General features: G+C 39.6%; 1 protein-coding gene across 2 annotated transcripts in view; it reads left to right on the top strand.

The window, feature by feature from the left end:
- ABCC8 (ATP binding cassette subfamily C member 8) overlaps window positions 1–21,408 on the top strand; it is a 73,450-nt gene that overhangs the window by 45,663 nt on the left and 6,379 nt on the right. Inside the window, exons 19-35 of one of the 2 annotated variants that reach the window (XM_058026083.1) lie at window positions 550–648; window positions 1,449–1,533; window positions 2,192–2,272; window positions 4,297–4,434; window positions 6,817–6,942; window positions 7,627–7,720; window positions 8,320–8,567; window positions 9,130–9,290; window positions 10,455–10,524; window positions 11,172–11,329; window positions 12,486–12,578; window positions 16,715–16,817; window positions 18,176–18,289; window positions 18,917–19,037; window positions 19,195–19,325; window positions 19,868–19,946; window positions 20,814–20,922. In XM_058026083.1, coding sequence (XP_057882066.1) covers window positions 550–648; window positions 1,449–1,533; window positions 2,192–2,272; window positions 4,297–4,434; window positions 6,817–6,942; window positions 7,627–7,720; window positions 8,320–8,567; window positions 9,130–9,290; window positions 10,455–10,524; window positions 11,172–11,329; window positions 12,486–12,578; window positions 16,715–16,817; window positions 18,176–18,289; window positions 18,917–19,037; window positions 19,195–19,325; window positions 19,868–19,946; window positions 20,814–20,922 — 2,010 coding nt within the window. Of the gene's footprint in view, window positions 1–549; window positions 649–1,448; window positions 1,534–2,191; window positions 2,273–4,296; window positions 4,435–6,816; window positions 6,943–7,626; window positions 7,721–8,319; window positions 8,568–9,129; window positions 9,291–10,454; window positions 10,525–11,171; window positions 11,330–12,485; window positions 12,579–16,714; window positions 16,818–18,175; window positions 18,290–18,345; window positions 18,395–18,916; window positions 19,038–19,194; window positions 19,326–19,867; window positions 19,947–20,813; window positions 20,923–21,408 lie in introns of those variants that run through there. The other variant, XM_058026084.1, reaches the window with a different exon arrangement.

Here is a 21,408-nt window from a genome sequence, read left to right on the forward strand (position 1 = left end):
TTCTTGCCTTTAGAGGCACAGAAATGACTTACTCATTTACTTTCCAACTCTAGTTCTCTTCTAAAAATGGGGGGGGAGGAAATGGCAGAGGGAATTGCCTTTGTCCATGTGCAGACTGTTTGGATCTTTTTCAAACACTTTATCTTTCTAGAATGTCCCTCCTGAAATGTGCTGCCTAACTAGTGATCTGCTACACATGTAATTTTTTATTAATCTATCCAAACAGAGCTGGGATTCAGTCTTTGGTAATTTTCCTCCTGCCATCCACTCTGATCAAGAGGCAGCTTTATTGAGCTGGACTCTCCAAATCCCACCTCACAGTAGAAGAGGGAACAAAGTGAAATTCAGTTGGGTAAACAATTCCAGTATTCTGTTGGAAATTTATCATCTTATGTATTTCCTTGATGGAAAAGATATTGATTGGCCTAATGAAAGAAAGGAAAGCATTTTGAAGACTAATTACTCGTTTCTTCATTTACAAGAAAATGGTTTCCAAAAGCAGCAATTTCACTGGTAAGCTGGGAACTCTTGTGTTTGTTTTTTCCCCAGGAAAAGAGGTGCAGTAGCTTATGCATCTCAGAAGCCTTGGCTGCTCAATGCCACAGTGGAAGAGAATATCACATTTGAAAGCTCTTTTAACAAACAGAGGTAACAAGTTCCAGCACTGTTGTGTTTTACTCCCCTTTTCCATAAATATTGGGGTCGTGTGGGTCACACATGGGGCCCCATCTCCCTGCAGGAACAAACCTACTTCACCTGCCTGAACATGACAGCCTCCCCCTTAGAGCACGCTTTTCCCGAGTGACACAAAGGACTGGGTTTGTCTCACTTGAGCTCAGGTGTACAAATGTTTCCATTTCCAAGGATTGTATTTGTTTAGCATGCAGTGTTCTCTCATGTGATTGACTAGTTTGCCTCTCCTGGAGGGACATCACCTGTTTGGGAGTGGGAATATTGTGTGTAAAGAATTAGTGGGCTGCCTTTTTATTCAGTATAAATGCCCACAACACATTGTAAAATACTTAGAAATCAGCTGTTGGTATTCCATTCCCCACCCTTAAAAGAAGTGGTCGATTATGCATTTGCGTCTTAGACTCATTTTTTTCTGTCGTCCTTGGATATTGAAACAAGAAACAAAGGTGTGAAAACCAACTGCTAAAAATAGCAATATACCTTGAAAGAACTTATGTTTGTCTTTCCTAGGTTTAACTATTTAACATTTTTATTTGGGAAGCTAACATAAGATTTCAGCTCAGCTTTTTCTAAGCTGAAATATTACTTACTTGCCTGTGATTGAAAGAGATCCCATTAGAACAATTAGTGGCTAACAAATATGTTTTCCACTGTGTGATTTTTTCCAGCTGGTTAATTTTTGTTCCTCTGCAGGTAGGAAATGTGCTTCTCCAGCAGTATCTGTGTGGATTTTGTTGCCCTTTTTGTTTCCACAGGTACAAGGCAGTAATTGATGCTTGTTCCCTCCAGCCTGATATTGACATTCTGCCTCACGGAGACCAAACCCAGATTGGAGAGAGGGTCAGTAAACAGCTACAGGCTTCTATTTTTGGTTTAGATATATAGAGGGGGGTTTATTATTTTGTTGGTTCTTAAAATCTTACAGGTTATTTGGCAACAAAGGTAATCTTTTAGTTAAGTGTATGTTTGGGTCATTAGTCTGAAAGCTCATTGCTCAGTGAACATGGAAACACTGTCATTTATGTGAGGTGCAGTGATTTAAATGTGCTGCTATCAGAATGTTTGACTATTCTGCAGCTGCTATTGCAGATATCCTGACTTAACAGGATATTTTTTGGTTTCTTTAGAAGTAACAGAAAAATAAATAACAATACATGGATATATTTTTAGAGCCCTTTCATTTACAGAAGGGCTGGTGTTTAATCAATAGCTTTATCATATCAGGGAAGATTAGGGAATGATGAGAATGGAAACAGAAGTCAGAGATTTGTAAACAATTTACTCTAGCATATACTGGCACTGGTACAAACAAAAGAACCCCAAAAATGCCCCCTAAAACACCACAAGGATACATTACAGGCCCACACATTGAAAAAATTTCTCATGTTTCTCTGCCCAGAAAAGTCTTCTATGGATAATTCAGTTAGAATAGGGAATATGAATATTCAGTTGATGTTTTCTTTAACTGTCTGATTGTTTCTCTCCTGCTTATCTCCAGGGTATTAATCTGTCTGGAGGGCAGCGCCAGCGGATCAGCGTGGCACGAGCACTTTACCAGCAGACAAATGTTGTGTTTCTGGTGAGCAGTGCCCTTCTGTTTATGCTCCATGCAGAAGAAGGAGCTGCTTTTTCATTTAGAGTATTTCATGGGTCGCATGCTGAACATTGTGTTTCACTGAGCTGAGCCAAGTGTGCACTCTGTGTTTTATATCTCTTGTCAGCTAGCCTGCAGGTAGGAAGCATTTTGTAAATGCTGCAGACAGACAGGTAGGTATTGCACATTAAAATGCTGATGCTTATCCTCTCAGTATGTTGAAAGTTCAATTTGACCCTTGCTTTTATTTTTGGGTCTTGGAAATGTAATAGTTTCAACTGTATTCATGAAATTCCTAAGCTGTCTCAGGCCTAAAATTAATGCTGCCTCATGTCTGGGGTGTTTCCTTTCTGCAACAATCTAAGCTGTTTTGCACCCTGAATTGCCTGTTGTATATCCTGTCCCAGCTTCAGCTATGGAAAGACAGCAGGTTCTAACACCTTCACAGGTGGAAAAACAAATGCATCCTCTGCACTCACTTGCAGTAGCTTGCTGGCTTTTCAATTTAGGACTTCCTTCTTGAGCTTGCTTTTCTAGAAGGTTTGACTCCAGCTGTTATGACAGTGAGACATAAATCATGTAGGATTAGATAAGCTGAGCACATTAGATGTCATACCTAAAAGAAAGGGAGGCTCTTTAGACATTTCCCTGTAATTAAGCTGATCAATCTGTGCTTGCTTCACTGTAGGGCATTTCCAGGTAAAGATCAGAGTGCAGGAGAATAGAGAACAGTTGGGTAAGGTGCTGCAAATCGGCTAATCCACTGTTGGTCTGTAACTTGGTTTTGCCCTTTTTGTCCTTCTGTGAAGGACACTCAATAACCTCCTAATAGCAGCAGGTTCTCTTATGGTTTGGCAATGGAAAAACACCTACAAATAAACTTCATTTCCAGTATTAATATTTAGAAAATAACCAGGAATCCTATATGTTAGTATTGGCAAACATTCAGTTCTTTTAAGGCTGGTTTTGTAAAGAAATACCTGTGAAGCTTCACTCTCACAAGTACAAATGTCATGTGGCTGATGTTTAGATCTGTGCCAGGTCAGAAGAGTGCAGCAGCAGAGCTCACAACATCCTTGCTCAGCGAGCACACTGCATACATAGTTTTGAGAGAAAATTCTGGATCATGAAGTTATTGTGTTTCAAAAGCACTTCCTAGGTGCTTTATGTTGTGATGCTCTGGTTTAATAAACTAAGTGAATCTAAGTGACCATATTTATCTTACTTCTAATTTCAGATATTTTTGATTTCTAATGAAGCCTGGGTTTAGTGTGATATTATAGTATGAAATAGTAACACTAAGTAAATCCTACAGCCAGTATCACTATTGCAAGCAGAAATATCAAATCAAATCACAGGGTTTGTGATTCCATATAAATAGGATTAGGTAGACAAGTTTCCCAAAAGATAGTAGAGATTAATTTATGCCTAAATTAATTGCATATAATTGATTGATTTAATAAGATAATGTAGATCTCAAATCAAACATCTGAGCTGAGTCAGAAAAATTATCAATACTGCTTCTTTTATGATATCTTTTGGTGATTCTTTGTTAATAGTGCATTGATTTATGAAGAAAAAAAACCAAACAAAAAACAAGCCAATAACTGGAGGCAGTGATGTTCAAGGGAAACAGAAATATGCTCGTTTTCCCTATTGGTGGAGCAGTAATGCAATATTTGCCACAGACCCACACTGGGAGCCTGACAGAAGCCATGCTCTCCAGCTGTGTGGGCCATGAACACATCTGGAGAGAGGAGCAGGTCCCAGAAAACCCCACAGAATTGTAGAATTGACACAGCTGGTGTTACTCAGTGCTCTCTGTAAAAACACAGTTCAAGTTTTGGCGTTCTGTAAATTAAGAAAACTCTTCCTCACAATTTTGATCTGATGGCCTCTTTGTGTGTCTGTGTTGATCTACCTGGTTTTCCTGATATTAAAACCTGTTCGTTTCCTTGGATCCCACAAGTTGTGGCTCCAAAAGCTGACCCCCCTTATCCTCATGACAGGATGATCCTTTTTCTGCCCTGGATATCCACCTGAGTGACCATCTCATGCAAGAGGGGATCCTGAAGATGCTGCGGGAGGACAAGCGGACGGTTGTGCTGGTGACCCACAAGCTGCAGTACTTGCCCCACGCTGACTGGGTAAGGAGCCTGTTCTCAATTTTTCTGTGGAAGAAAAAGCATGGCAGGAACATGTCTTGCTGCAAACAGTGCTTTCACTTCATCTCTCCACCAAGTAATAGTTCAGTGAGAAGATATGTAATAAAGATCTTTTGAAAATCAACCAGTTAGGGGAGCCATAATTTTGTTATTCCCATCTTGGAACACCTAAATATGTTGCATTTTCATAGACCTGCTTCTTAATACTCTTATGAAAGCCAGTAACATTTAAAATATATTGAATATCCCAAACCATTTGTTATATTGAAAATTTTGGCTGATTTTTTGATCTCAAAACAGTGAAATGTTTGAGTAACACCTTTGCCTCTGCTGGGATGTTACTAGGAATTTGTGTTATCACAGGAAAAGGTTCATTTATGCAAGATGGATATTGAGAAGTGTGGAAATATAAGGAAAAAACCCATTGTTTCCCTGTGGTTAGTACTAGCATATTGAGTATATACTAGTATATTAAGAACATCTTTTCCCTTTGTGTGTGGGCAAGATGTTAAGAAATTTGTAGTATTTGATTGTTCTGTTAGGTTTCTTTTTTATATCTTCTACTTTAAAGGGGAAAAAAAACGGAGGTATGCTTTCTATACCAGTTTGTAATTGGAAATGTCAAAAAGATGAAAAGGGAATTTTTAGGGTTTGGATTCTTTCTTTTTTAATTCATTGGTTCCCATTGGCCTTGCACTAGTTCCTGCAGTTTTCCACCCTCCCAGGTCTCCTGGCCCATGGTGATTGAAGACTGCAGTTATACCTCCTAGCAGGACTTCTCTCTTTCACATCCTGCACAGGCTATAGCAGCAGTTTCCTGGTCTCAAGAAATAATCATATTGCAGCTGCTTCCTGAGCTTCATGCTGGCTTGGTATAAAGTTGCAGATAGACATTCATCTTGTTCTGATCAGGGTTTGGTGGGCAGCAATTGTTATTTATGGTCTCGGCTGTGACCTTGTCCCTCAGTTGTTTGTTTACCTTTAGAGTTAGCACTGTTCTCAACACAGCCCTGGTTTTCAAAGAAATGTCTCTTGGGATACAGGAATTTTTTGCCTTCTTCCCCTCCCTACGAGGTCCATCTTAACTTCTTTTTTGTTTTTATATATCTGCAATTTTTTTTAAAGGCTATGGCTGTTCATCAGTGTAATTGTTTTAATTTTCATTGTGAATATAAGACCCATTTCTAGATCTTAGTGTTTTAAGAGATGTATGAAAATTGCTTTATTTTTCTTATCTTCCAGATGTGTGATTTTTTTATGAAATACACTGTTTCAAACAGTAGCACAGGAAGGATTTGTATAAACTTTATAATAAAAAAGATTTATTACAAATAATTCAGGTTTTTTCCCTAATTGTATGTTTCAATAATCCTTAGCAATACTTACCCAATGGAGTGAAGAGGGAATATTTATTTTATTAAGAAATTTTAAATAAAAGTATAGTTTGAAGTTTGTCATGGTCCCCCTAAATCTTTTCAACAAAACCCTCAGAAGAATTCAAGGTCCAGCCCAGTTGTAGGTCTCCTGAATAAATTGATCACAAAAAAATCCTTGTTTTCTTTATTTTTACCTTCTCTCTGGTGCAAATTCATAGCAATAATTGAAAGTAAATTCTTAGCAATAAATGAAATAGTTTATTTCCCCACTCCCTGCCTGTGGAAATTTCTGAGTTTCCAGGGAGAGAGAAAAATAAATAGTGCATTAACTGTTTTGTAATGATGGAGGTTTGCAGTCTGCATGTCTCGTTTTCCAATTGTCCCTGTCAGACCCAGGCTGGTGGTAGTTCCCCTGTGTGTGTAACGTAGTTACACTGACACAAACTGGAAACTGCTCCCTGCAGTCTTTGTCTTGCACAGATATTTTTCTTTTCCAAAGTGTGTCCACTATTTTCTGCTTTTAAAGCTTTAGGGATTCAAATTGCCTAGCTCTTCCTTATCAGTCCATGGTATCAGAGAAGGAGCCAGCATGCTCAAATCTAATTGCCTGAATGAGGGCAAAACCTCCTGCACTCAGTGTCTTGCTAAAAGCTTTTTCCTTTTAGGAGGTAAGAGAGCTCTAAAATCTTATCTTGCTAATGACTTGTATTTAGGAAGAGATCTGCTCACAGGGATCCCATTCCTCTTTCTTAAAAGCAGCCTTTTCTGAAAACATGGAGGGCAGGAAGTTTCTGGGTTTTCAGCATCTTGAATGAAGGGGATGGAGCCAATAGATAATGCCACTGTCTTTTTAGAAGTCAGATTTGTTTGTGGAAATATGATTTATTTAAGGAAAAGAGAAAATCCTGTCAAAGCACAGACACATAGCTTTAAAATAAATAGACATACATGGCTATTTATCTCAGCGCTTGTGTTTCTGACTTTTCAGATAATTGCAATGAAAGATGGTAACATCCAGAGAGAAGGAACACTCAAGGACATTCAGAAATCAGAAACTGAGCTCTTTGAACACTGGAAGACATTAATGAATCGACAAGACCAGGAGCTGGAGAAGGTTTTTGATGGGCAGGGCAATCAATGTGTGCAAGAAAATGTTGTGCTGCCTTTTTTTTTTTTACCTTAGTTTGAAAGGTTTAACAAGAATTGACATACTATGTGTGATGTCTAACTTAATATGAATGAGTATTGGTGTTACCGTTATTATTTATCTCTCAAGATAAATTCCTTCATCTGGACATGCCATATTTTCTTGATACTGTTCTAATTCATTCTTGATAGGAAGCCCTATCAAAATATTGCCACCTGAGGAATATAAATATGGCCATTTTAGGAAAAGCTTTGCTGATATTGACAGCTGGTTTTACAGATATGCCTGCATTTATTCATTGCCTTGGGTGGGAGTTTTGCAGATATGCCTGTGTCAAGTTCCCTAAATGATGAAGACATTTTGTCTTTCATACTTATAACACAAGAAGAACCTGATATTAATCTTTGATCTTATTAATTCAGGATAAATTTCCAAGTTAAGATTCCAGGAGGGTTGGGATTGACAACCTGAAATGAATGTTAGATATTTCATTTATCTCCTTTGGTTTTATACAGAGGTGGAAAATCAATCACTTACAGCTGCCTGCTGTGAGATTCCCACTTGTATTTTTCACTGAGTTTTATCACAAGTATCAATTTTTTTTTTTTATTAATTCTCTGATTAAAAACACATGAGCTGTGCCTTTTTCAGGAAACAACTATTGAGGAAAACCCTGTTTTGGAAAGACATCGGAGGACGATGTATTCCCGGGAAGCATTGCTGAAAGATGATGAAGAGGATGAAGGTAAAGGGCACCCTTTGAGCCCACTGCCAGTACATTACTGATTCACTGTTAAATGATATTAGAATGAATTAACACCATTCAAACTGGCAGGAGATCAAAACGTTTTTCATGTGAGTTGTGATTTATAGGAGTGCTTGTTTCCATTGCTGTGACCTCTGGACCAGAGTGATTGCAAGCATTCACAAGTCATCTCTTCCTCCAGACTTCTGAGGCTTTTTCTTATATGCAAATATGATTTAATAATGAATGAAGAATAGTATTAAACAATAGGCTGGATGAACTTTACCTGTCAATAGCTAAACATATTTGCTTAAGGTTTTACAAAGGAAAAAGATTGCAATTGATTTTTATCCAGCCAGTGCTTTTACCTATCAAAAATGTGGTTTAAGAAATTGATCACCAAGTGCTGAGGGTTTTTGCATCTTTCTAGTATGCATTGCTATTTAGTTTAGCAGGTTAATACATGCAGTTCTGAGCAAGTACTTTGACCTTAAAGCCACCCTTTATCCTGGATGGGAATACCTGGTTTGTAGCTACCACTAGCCAGTCCCTTGGAGATGTATGTCAGCTTGGCTGTCCTTTTTTCTTGCACCTTGCAGAAGAAGTAACCGAGAGTGATGACGAAGACAACCTGTCCTCAGTGCTGCATCAGAGAGCCAAGATGCCCTGGAGAGCCTGTGGCAAGTACCTGAGTGCAGCAGGGATCCTCCTGCTGCCCCTGCTGCTCCTGTCCCAGCTGCTGAAGCACACGGTCATGGTGGCCATTGACTACTGCCTGGCACTCTGGACCGAGCGTGCCATTTCTTTCAAGATAGAGCCTGACACAAAAAACTGCTCCCAGTGCATGGTAGGCACTGCCTTCTTCACCTTCCTCTTATGATTTCACTGGGGGTGTTCTCCCGCTGTCAACCTCTGCTCCAAGATTTGTATGCAATGTATTATTTTTTCTATAAAAGAACCACTCCAGGGTATTTTGAAGCTCAGTACATCTTTGCATATACGGCACAGTAAAATGAAGTTAAGTTTGATGTGTTCTCCTTTTGCTAGATTTATTGTGTATTGATATATAGTGTATTGATATATTGTATTTTTAAAGCTGGGTTTCTAAAGTAATTTTTATATCAGGGTTCTTTTTTGTTTTCCCTGCACTGTTGCATTCTCACAGCAACCTGGGCTTTTTTGGTGTTCCTTGAATTTAAACTTCTGATTTATCACTTATTTCCATGCAATCATTTTCCTCTCCAAAGTATAATAAATTATGATTTAAGACGAGTGAAAATCATGGACAGTTTAATTTAGGGAGCAAAAAGGTTATACTCTCACATTTTTTCACTTTTGTGCTTCTGTGTTTACAAAAATATTTTCAATGTAATTTGCAGTGAATATTTGTGTTGCTCTTTGTTTCTTAGGAATTTGACCATTCTCAATATTCAAAAGTTTTCAGCATCCTTTGCTGCCTTGGCATCATATTATGTCTTGTCACATCAATAGCAGTGGAGTGGACTGGCTTGAAAGTCACCAAAAAGCTACACTCTTCTTTACTAAATAAAATTATTTTGGCTCCAATGAGGTATGTCTTGATTGTAATAGAAGTTTTATTATAGTAATTTTGTCTTCTTTACTTCAAGACAGTCTCCTAAGTGCAGTTTTTACTAAGAAATTATTGTCATTGCATTTTTTTAAGATAACAGTGAAAAACCACCAGGTGTCAAGCTTCTGAGTAGTTTTTGAAAATGGTACCCAGGCTGCTTAAGTTCCTAGACACAAGTCAAATGCCTCTCCTGTCTGACTGTGACTTCAGAGATTTACTTCCTTGCATGTTTAATTTCTCTTGGCAGTTTTTAATTAGGGAGAAAACACAATTATTGATCAATATGTGGTACAGATAATTCATAGCATGCTTCCTCATCTTAATCACTGGAAATATTTACTGTCAGGCAGTGATTGTGCAAGTCTAGGAAAGGTAATGAGCTCAGACAAGTGTCATTAGAGGCATCATTAGAGTATACTGGGATGTACTTTGTTCCAGCAGAACCTTGGTTGTCTCCTCCATAAGGTTTTTTTCCTCTATATGAAAGGAAAAGTGAAGCTTGATTCAAACCTGCAGCTTTAGGAAAAACAAGTTCTTATTTTTAAGCTAACTATATTTGATCCACAGAATGTGGAAAAATCATATACATGACAAACCTCAGACTTATTTTTAGATTTTTTTTCCAGGATAGACTTCAGGTTCCAAATGAGGTATGGAACAGCTAATAGTTACAGAACAATAATATAGTATGCATTTTGCATATCCAAATGTCTTTTAATATATTATTCCAACAGTAGTTCTTCTTGTTACAAATTTCTGTTCCCAGAAATATGCAAGAGTTTGCAATTTAACTTCTTTTGAATTTTTCCTAAATTGAAGTGGCTTCAAATTAAAGTCTGAAAGGATTTTTTCAAGTGTAATCATGTGATGTCCATGGCTTAGGCAGTAGAGGGAGCTGAGGACATGCTTGCAGTCGTAGGGTTCTAAGTGGTTGTAGGTTCATGCTTGTGGTTGTAAATTCAAGACATTTCCATTTAATTAGAAAGCCATAGGTTCTGAGCAGAATGAGAAATTTTACTACAGCTGTCAGTTTATTTGCTTGTTTCTGTGATATAGTAACTAACTATCTTAGGTAAGACAAAATAACATGGATCAGTTCTAATGCCAGTATTGTAAACTTTGCCATTCCTTGCACCATTTTAGGTTTTTTGAAACAACTCCTCTGGGAAGTATATTGAACAGATTCTCAGCTGACTGCAATACCATCGACCAGGTACTGTTTAAGTATTTTTGAGCTCTCAAGTTGAAAAAGTGGGGTTTCATTTTTTACAGACTTATCTATGTGAAGCTTATGGATGAGCTATAATTTGGACTCTATCAGTTTGAATCATTATTTTCTTAGTTCTGAATGAGTTCCTCATCTTACATGCACATTGAAAAAACATTTATTTTGTTAAGATGTCCTGTATATAAAAGGGAAGCAAAATAATATCAATAGTGATATCCCTAAATTAAAGAGTATCTACTTTTTTTGTAAGTGAGTAAACACATTCATTTGAGGAAATTAAATGAGAAAAAAGCAAATGCTATTGCCCAGAATAGAAATGACTGAAATTCAAATTACTATTACTTACCCCAGACTGCACTGCCAGGATTTATGCACATGCTAAAATCATCTACTGCATCCCATCTGTAATCTTCTGACATGAGGATTGTGCTCCACAATGCAGATGTGAAGCAGCCTCACAGAAATCCTTTCAGATATCCCCAAAACCCATTGGTAAATTCAAGAGCAGACCTGTATGCTTAAAATACACAGGGAATAAAATTTTTGTGGAAGCAGGAGAAAGGAAAAGGAAGCATTGTTTTAAGCTTGGCATGTTATGGACGACTCTGTGTGCTTTTTTCTTCTCTGCACAGCACATCCCAGCTACCCTGGAGTGCTTGAGCCGCTCCACCTTGCTGTGTGTGTCTGCCCTTGCTGTGATCTCCTACGTCACACCCATGTTCCTCATCGCCCTGGTGCCCCTGGCCATCATGTGCTACTTCATCCAGAAGTACTTCCGAGTCGCCTCCCGGTAAGGGCACCGCCAGCACCATCCCTGCACTGGGGACAGTCCCTGCAGGGCAGGAGGGAATTGCAGAATTGCAGTGCAGGGGAGCTTCATGTGTGCATTTGGTCCTGTCAAAGCTGTGACACTATCTGCAAGTGGGACAAACCCAGTGCAGTGGAAATGTGTCATTTTACAAGTGCCTTTGTTGGCAGCTCTTCGAGCAGAACTTGTGTGATAAAGCAGACTCTTCATGATCAAAGGTGTTTGGAGCTCACAGGACACAAAAAACCCCAGCTGGATTCTGTCCTCCCCCAAGGGCTGTGTGCTAGGTGCATGTAAGAAAATGTGGACAGGGAAACTGAAATCTGCCTGTGCAGGTCAAAGTGGAAATATGCAGCCTTTCCTTGACTTAACAGAATGCGGCATCACCATGGTGGTACTGCTAGCCATTAAGGATCCAGTGTGCATTAGCCTCCTCTTCTCTTCTGGGTTCCTTCTAGTTTTTAAAAATATGAAAATTTTAATTTTGTCTGAGACCTTACTCCTCCTAAGATGATAGTTTCCCTATTGTGGAATGTTTGCAGCAATGCAAAAATATGCATATCCCCTTATATATGCACAGATTGAGAGGGAGTCTGCAACCAATTTACTTCCTGCCGGAAGAAACTGAGACTAAATAGATTTCACCCTACATGTGCTATTACTGATATGAGGACTAAATATGACATTGAGAAATGCAACTTAATAATGAGTGCAGACTCTGATTTCCTGAGTTTATGAGATACTGTTGGCTCAGTAGTTGTGCTGTTATCTGGGGGTGCACTTTGTCTTCTGCTTAACTTGAGCTCCTCTTTGCAGCATTCCATTAAATTGATATTCAGTACAGAGACAGAATGGTGTTTAAATCAATAAAAAATTGACTACAAGCACAAGGAATGTAAGAGAAAGGAGGGAAGGCAGTGAAGGGAAAAGACCCATTCAGAACTCCAGCTAGTTAAATGTTAAAAGAAAAATCCTGCTGGGGAATTCATTCCCCTGCAGCACTGCTTTGCAATCTGTCTGAACCTTATGTATGTGACTATTGTGATGATATTCCTTTTCACTCCCTGGGCCTACATCAAGAGAGTAACTGCGCAACAAACCTGTTTTTTTACTAAATTCTTTTCCTAACCCTCTTCAGGGACCTGCAGCAGCTGGATGACAGCACTCAGCTACCATTACTGTCCCATTTTTCAGAGACTGTTGAAGGTCTTACCACCATCCGAGCCTTCAGGTACAGATTTTTTTTTTTAAGAAACGTAGATATTCAAAAGTGAGGTAATGTTATGATGTTATGTCTTAAACTGTTCTGTCTAAAAAATCCAGAGCCCTTACAACATGGGCAGGTGGGGATGTCAAACATTGAAGAATTTTAAGCATTTTGTATGCAGAGGAGTCACTGTAAAAAGAATAAGCACATGTGGGTCATCTGCCCTGTGGTTGCTGTCCAGACACTTGCATGCAGCCTGAAAAAAAGAACTTGAGGGCAAATGTGATTTAAGAAGCTAAATTAACCTGCAATTACCACAGCTTGTGGTGTGGCAGATGATGGGCTTGGACAGTTTCCATGGCAGAACTAATATGCACCAACTTGGTACAGAATAATCTGTGTCCATGTCCTGGGCAGATGAGCTGTGCATGCTGCTGACTTCAGAGGCTCCAGTAGTACCCTGCATTGTTTTTCAGTTTATTAGTTGAAAACGTGGGTGTTTACACTGATTTTGGAAATACACAAGCTGGAGACAAAGTATTTCCTTGCCTGTTTTGGTTTGTTTTTCCATCCACATAAGCTCCCAGGAGGGCAGCCCAGGAATACCTGATAACGTGCCTGGGTTCTGTGTGTGTGTTAGAAAACTGGCAGTCATGCTGATACCTCAGAGGTACCAATAAAAAAGCACTGCTGAGCTTACCAGCTGCTTTCCCTGAATGAGGGCTATTCTTGTCTTTTCCCCATTAACTCAAACACGGTCAACTTTTCCACTAGATTCTCATCTAGATGATGTCTACATATTTTGTCAGTTAATTATTACTGTTACCCTTCTATCCTTGAAACAATAGGTTTTATTTATTCTTCCTAATATATATAATTGGAATTTTCTAATAGAAGTAATGCACAAAGGTAACTTAAATGTTTTAAATATGTTATAAATATTTAAAATATTTATAACATAAATAGATCAAAGAAAGAATAACCAATTTAAGTGTTTGTTCCTCTTGGACTGAAGGTAGCTTACCCAAGAATGGTAGAGCAACTTAATGTTTTCCATTAATTACTGTTCTTGAATATTTAATTCATTAAGTGCCAACAATGTTCTATGGTTTGTAGTTATGTCCATGTTCAATTTGCAGGAAAAACAATTTTTCTTTTAATTCTGCTTTTCTCATTCCTTTTTCCTTTTATTTGATCAAGAGTGTCTTTGAAGCATTATGGCTGTATATTTTCTGGTGTTGATACAGAAAGCAATATTCAATGCCATCTAGCTAATATTTTCCGTCTGTCAGAGCATTCCCTCTTGATTCTTCGTGTCACTTTGGAATTAATTCCTCTGTCAAAGAATTGTGTTTGGTGCCTCCTTTTCCTTAAATCCTGCAGTAAGTGATGTGTCTCTGACCCAGCCAGCCATGTGTGTTCAGTGAGTTCTGTGTTCCATCTGTCTGCCAGCCTCCTGCCTCAGCTGTTAACCCAGTTATTTTTAGGGCTGTGTAGCTTTTCAGCTGCCTAACATATTAGCAGGAGTGGAGTTTAGACTTGCTAGCGTGAGCATCCCTAAAAATAACACTAACTCAGGAATTCATTCTGTTAGGAGGTGCCAGTTGTTCCTGAAGTGTCCTTACCCTTGGTTAGGATTTATTCAGGATGCAAATGGAAAGAAATTTACAAAAAAATCTAGGGGAGTTCAGAAAGACAGTGATTGCTGTGCCTACAAAACCTCCTTCAGCATATGCCCTGGCCTGATTTATAGTTTATTTTGGTACTTCACATAGCATTTGTGTTAAACAATCAACAAAATGTAAATGTGAATGATTCTGCAAAGACTTGTCTGTATTCTTTAAAACCTGGTAATCTGAAGACACTTTCTGAAGAGAAATTCTGATATTTTTGCATCAGTCCAGCAACTGTGGTAACTTTGCATCCCTGTTCCACGTGCATGTGCATGACTGACTCATGATGCATACCTCACATTCTCTGAGGCTATCTGCCTCACATTCTCTATCTGCCTCTCACAATTCCTCCTGGGATGAGATAGGGGAGTTAAATGTGGCTGAATTGGTTGCAGCAGCAGCGTGGCCACGTCTGTGCAGTGAGGGCTGGGGGCAGTGAGCCCAGAGGAGAGGAAGGGCTCCCTAGCCCTGCCATGGTGACACTAATGCCTGATTTAGAAATAGCCATTCTGCTCTGCAAACACACCAATGTGCTCACAGCCAGCCTGGGTCCTGGGCTGCACCCAGAGCCCCTGGGCAGCAGGGCAGGGAGGGGATCCTGCCCCTCTGCTCTGCTCAGAGCCCACCTGCAGCTGCATCAGCTCTGGGGCCCAGCACAGCAAGGACAGGGACCTGCTGGGGTGAGCCCAGAGGAGGGCACAAAGATGATCAGAGATGAAACACCTCTCCTTTGAGCACAGGCTGAGAGCTGGGTTTGTTCAGCCTGGAAAAGAGAAGGCTTTAGGGTGACCTAATTGTGGCCTTCCAGTACCCGAAGAGAACCTGTGAGAAAGATGAAAGAGACTATTTACAAGGGCATGTAATGACAGAACAAGGGGAATGGCTTCAGGCTGAAAGAGAGTAGATTTAGATAAGATGTTAGGAAAAAATCCTTTATTGTGAGAGTGGCAAGGCACTGGCACAGGTTGCCCAGAGAAACTGTGGGTACCCCATCCCTGAAAGTGTGCAAGGCCAGGCTGGATGGGACCCTGAGCAAGCTGGGCTGGTGACAAGTGTCTTTGGGGGTTGGAATGAGATGATCTGTAAGGTCCCTTCCAATCCAAGCCATTCCATCATTCCCCACTGCACACAGCAGACATGTCTTAGCATGTGGCTAAATTGTGGGCAGCTGAATTATTTCTTTTCCTCAAAATCATAAACTTTTTATGTAAAGTCATTCCTGTGATCGGAAGAAGGATTAAGGTACTCTGCAGTGAATGAATTTGAAAGCTTCTACAAGCCATGTGCATCATACATAGGCATTCTTCTATATCTATTAGGAGAGCTGAGTTTATAAATAATCAGTGCTTGTCACAGCCATAATAGCTCAAGTATATGGTAAAGTTTCAAAGGGGGAAATCAAGTGTATTAAACTTTATCATGTAATAAAAGGGGGGGAAATGCAAGATTTTGGTGCTGAAACTAAATCTTCAGGCCTTTGAGCTTTATATCACTACCCTGGAAAAGACTTTTGTGCCAGACTTGTGCATTATTAGCTGTAATTGTTGATACACTTGATTTTTGATGTCATTTTGATTTACTTTTAATTTATATTAAAAACTATGCAATTAAATATGCCCAGCTCAAAAGGGGGACTGGCTGACTTGAGCACTTGCCAAGACCCTAGCAGGGAATCACCTCTCACACCTTCTGAATTCATGGCAGATTTCATTGGCACAGCTATTCAGATGAGTGGGTGCAAATTCACTATAACAAACTGTAAACAGGCTTATTTGTGATTAATCCAGTTTTGTGTACTGTATTCCTGAAGGGAAACAGTTCTTTCCAAGCTAATACTTATTGTTGTGCCATGTTCTTGGAATTCCATTTTCCAAAGTGCCCCATTTGATTAATGATAAGGACAAATATATTTGTTTAATATGGGTGCTACTATAATGGGAAGTTCTTTGAGTTTATACTTTTTTAACTGTTACCATTTCTAGGCACTGGTAATAAAAATCTTAAAACATGAGTTTATATGATTGAGGAAAGCCAAATCCTGCAGCATTAATGCTTCTTTTCACAAGTACAAACATGCATTATTTTTCTCATACATATTTTAAGTATTTTAGTTTTAGATTTCTCTCTCCTCTCTCTCTCAATTATTATGTCATAAAATACATTTATAAAATGTCCAGTGGAAGTCCTAGAGAACTTCAATACAATAATGAATTGTATTGCAATCAATGCAATGATATCCACAAATTACTTCTCAAGATACTGCACAAATACATTTGGCCTGTGTCAAATACAAAACTACAAATGAAGTCACTCTGAGCTACTGATAGGCTGATTAATACCCTGTGCCAAGCTGTCCATAAGCACATACCTCAGAAATTAAATTTTACTTTCTATTTTTCTGATACCCCAAGGCCTGACTCATTTTTTTCTCTTTTCCTCTTGCTTTCCTGCTTTCTTCCTTTCTTTTATTTTGTTTCCTTTTTTTAGGTATGAAGCCAAATTCCGACAAAAACTTCTTGAATACACAGATTCCAACAACATTGCCTCCCTTTTCCTCACAGCAGCCAATCGCTGGCTGGAAGTTCGCATGGCAAGTACAATATTATTATTGTTGTTGTTATTGTTATTGTTATTACATTGCTATTATTATTATTATTTTGTATACACAAGGAATTTTTTACTTTGTTCCAAGTAATCTGATGAGGCATCCAACAGTTTCTATACCTTTGCCCCCTATGTCTCTTTGGCTATAATGTTCATATGCCCAACCCATCCTGGACACTGAATGGGGTATGAGTTTTTCCTACAACCTGCAGCTGTTTTTCCAAGACAGGAATAGTTTTCTTGGGTCACTTTGGCTCCTCTGTGTGTGAGGAGTGATCAGAGCTAGTTGAGCAGTGCCACCAGCCAGCATGTCACTGTGGAGCCATGTCAGTCAGTGTCAGCAGCCTCTGCCTTGTGGCTTCTTAGGAAAATTTCAATATCTTGGAAGCTCTTCTAATGAGCAGAAGGATGTAGATAAGTCTGAGTCTGTTTTGGGGTTATCTGAAGAACACCAAAGATATTCAGTGGCTTGTTTTCTGCTCAGTGAAGTAGCCTGGCATGAGAAATTGTTTATTAAAAATAATTCTCTCAGAAGCAAGTCAAGGAATTTTATGTTGTGGAATGTTCTATCACAATTTTAAATGCAGGTGTACTAATGCTGTTCTGGTAACACGGGCTTCTTTTAAATGTGCTAAATGTATGTTAATTCACTTTTCATGTCACACTCTGTGGCTTCATTTTGGACTCCTCCTTAACTGGTACCTTTTTCTAATTTAGTTCAGATATTGGGTATGACTTGAATACAATATGATTACCCTATTATATATTCAGGGCTAGACCCCCTGAAGTCCCTAATTCTGATCAATGCCTACATCACTAAACAGTTCAAACACAGACAAATGATAGTTATTATCCCACAGAGTTTGTTTTCTGGTCTGTTACAAAATTTTACTCAAAGAATTGTCTGTGGGAAGTCAAATCACCAATGATTTAAATTAAAGCAGAAAGAGGCCCTTAAGGTAATAGGTGTGTGCTGTGCAAGAGAGGCTTGTTTGAGCAGTTATGGATGGTAGGAAACAAGCAGCAACAGCAGAGCCTCCCAGCAGATCATCATCAGCCACAGAGATGGGATGCATGAGCACTTCTCTCCTATCGCAGGTAACTTCAGCTGCATGATTTCAGCCACCTCCATTACATGCTTAAGGTATCTGGGTTGATTTCCCCAGCACAGCCCTGCTGATAGCAGTAAAATGGGTTCCTGGTTAGGTCTGGATGGAGTTCCATGGGGTTTTCTGCCTGTGTTTGGAAATGGTGAAATGGCTTTGTTATTTGGTGTGCAAAGTTATGAGAACTTTTTAATCCTTTGTAGACTTATAATGATGGAGCTTATTCATATTCCTTCAGGAGTACATTGGAGCATGTGTGGTGCTCATAGCAGCTGTCACTTCTATTACCAGTTGCCTGTATAATAAAATCACTTCAGGACTTGTAGGCTTGGGACTAACCTATGCTCTTATGGTAAGAATCTCAGGATCCTTTCTGTCTCTCCCAAACATTTTTTTGTAATTCCTCAGGGCACAAAGATGAACAGGAAGATTGAAGGTGTCTGTACATCTCTAGTGGGTACTGTAACATCGTGGAAACCATGTGTTTACTTCAGTTCACATGTGATGGTTGACATATTTGAGTGTATGCTTTCTTCAGTTTTGAGATCAAATCTCATTGAGGTGTTAGTTCAAATATGTCAATGAAACATGGACAAGTTGCATCATAATTTTTTATACTGTGTTGCATTGTGAATAATACATTTTCAGTGCATCAGCTGTAATTATGCCCTGGTATCTCATTCTGGATTGTCCAAACTTGAGTTACCAAAATTATGTCTTTTCACCTGTCTTTATTGTTCCCCCACCCACTTTTCTGTTGGTGTAGATCAGATCTCCACAGTACCAAAGTCTCTGTGCACTGCAGTTAGGAAATGTAACCTTTAGTCATTGTTGCCTCCCTGTTGGTGTTGTACCATCCAGTGCATTCACAACTTCCACTTACTGAGGCATTCTTGTGTAGGAATATAAACTGCATGCTGGTCAAATGGTGCAAACTACTAAAGATCTGGGATTCAGTTGTGTATTTGCTTTACATCAGGTGTCAAACTATTTGAATTGGATGGTTCGTAACCTGGCTGACATGGAGATCCAGCTGGGGGCAGTGAAAAGGATCAATGGCCTTCTCAAAACAGAAGCTGAAAATTACGAAGGGCTCCTTTGTAAGTGCAGTTTTGTGCAGCATGCAGAAAGCTTGCTGAAATTTTATTGACTTTGCAGTGTATTGCCATGAAAAATGTAGTAAATCACCTAATGAACCAAGTAATTTATTATCAGAGGGTTGATGTTGGGTTTTTCCCCCCTGTGCCCGTGGTACAGCTTCATCACAGATTCCCCAGAACTGGCCAGACAGAGGGGAGATCCAGATCCAGAACCTCAGTGTCCGATATGACAGCAACCTGAAGCCAGTGCTAAAACACGTCAATGCCCACATCTCACCAGGACAAAAGGTAAAGAGCTGCAGTAGTTCTCAGAAGCACATCACATAAATCAGAGTTAAAACATACCACAGAATGCTTTGGTGAGTGAATTACAGATGATTTTTTTTCTCTGAAAGCATGTAGTGCACTGTTAAGGAGTCTGGGGGGATTCTTAGCTTGTTGTATTGAGGCAAACACCCTCCCTCTCAGTATCCCAGTGCCCTCCTGTCAGCACAAAGTGCCAGATGAAGTGACAGTGAGCCCTTACAGTGCTACACCTACTTTTCATCCTTCACACGGGACTCTCTTGTCTTTGTACCCATCATTGCCATTCTCCTATAGTACCTGTTACAGGACTGGCCTTGATTTATCCTTAAATTCTCAGAACCCTAAAAGACAAAAAGTGAACACAGTGATTCTGTAATGAGTGGTTCAGTTTGATCTGTCAGGAGGAGAAGAGGGTCATGTGAATCAGAACAGCTCCTCCACCCTTTCATCTGCAGTGTCAAGTACAGATGTTATCCATTTCCTGTGTTTCCATTGCCTGATCTTCATCTGCTTTTGTGTCACAGATTGGGATCTGCGGCCGAACAGGCAGTGGAAAATCCTCCTTCTCTCTTGCATTTTTCAGAATGGTTGACACCTTTGAGGGTAAGATAACAATTCTGTGTGTCACTCAAGCTTAGCTCCTGAAGGTTCTTTGGTAGTCTTTTCCTTAACAGCAGTAGCTCTGAAGTGTGATTTTCAAATCTGCAGGACACACTTTCTGGCCCTGTTCAAAGCTGATATCATCTGTCACCTAACAGCTGTGCCATTTGTAAGCCAGATCAATAAAAATTCTGCTTGATAGAAGCAAAAGTCCAAGAGTGACAGATGACAGCCTTTTGTGCAGTTAAATCACAACAGTAGGACCAAAACATAAAAGGACAAGGTGTTCAAGTGTAATCTGTGCTCAAGGCACAGAAGGGATCCACCAGGCCCAAACAACTCAGCACTTGGGGGTTGCAGCTTGGCCTGCTGCCCTGGAATTTCCTGCCATATTTCCTGCTTTTTGGGCCATGTCCACATGCCTCACAGGGTGCATCTCAAAAAGATGTCAGCCTGTTTCCCAGCCACATCACCCACAGAGCCCCTATGCAGAGACACAGTTGTACTCAGAGATAAGATTTCATAGTGCTCAGGAGTAATTTGGTTTTCTGAAAGGCTTGTTGCCCCTGGTAATTAATCCTTGATTGAAGTAATGTCTGACCCTGTTGTTTGATAGCTGTCTACTGATCAAGCAGTTAAGCAGTGTATCTAATCATTCAGAAGATACTTCAGGCCCCCTCTGTGTGCTTTCCAGCTGAGCTTAGTCTCAAGAAGGTTGTTCTGCCTTTTTAGCCAAAGCATGTTTCTTTGGTGGAGAAGGGGCTATGTGATACAGTTCCTGCTGTACTGCCTTTCAGCCTGGAAGTGAGCCATGTCTTTGCCAGCAGCTGGGAGGCACAATGAACACACTGTGCCCTTTCTTTTGAATAGGGAGGATTATCATTGATGGTATAGATATTGCCAAGCTGCCCTTACAGACGCTGAGATCCAGGCTGTCAATCATCCTCCAGGATCCTATTTTATTCAGTGGAACAATCCGGTGAGTATTAAGCACCAGCAATAAATAAAAAACATGAAATCGCTTATATTTCATACGGTATTAATTATATGTTATATTTCTGTCTGTGCTTTTAATTCACCCCTGCCAGACTAACCTTTCCTGTGCCTGAGCCTGGACAGGACACTGTTGGCAGAAGACATCCCATGCCTGGGAAGCAGGGAAAGCCAATATTTTTTCCTCCAAGATCCAGTAATCAGTTTAGCTCACTGATCAAATACCCATAACCACCCAACATTTCTTGAAACCTTCTCTCTCCTACATCTGTTTTAATCTGTCTACCTTAATACATGAGATGTAAAAAAATGCAGACTGAAAAATTGCTGTAGACAGAGAGAAAGCAAAGGAAGAACATGAGAATTACTGGGAGCCTGGCCTGGGTTTTTTTTTTTTTTTTTTGCATTCTCCTCCTACTTCTCTGAGAAGATGATGTAGTAGAAACAATGGCCAAAAATTCCAGTTTCCAAC

Source organism: Melospiza georgiana, chromosome 6 (genome assembly GCF_028018845.1).
Source record: "Melospiza georgiana isolate bMelGeo1 chromosome 6, bMelGeo1.pri, whole genome shotgun sequence".
Lineage (NCBI taxonomy): Eukaryota > Metazoa > Chordata > Aves > Passeriformes > Passerellidae > Melospiza > Melospiza georgiana.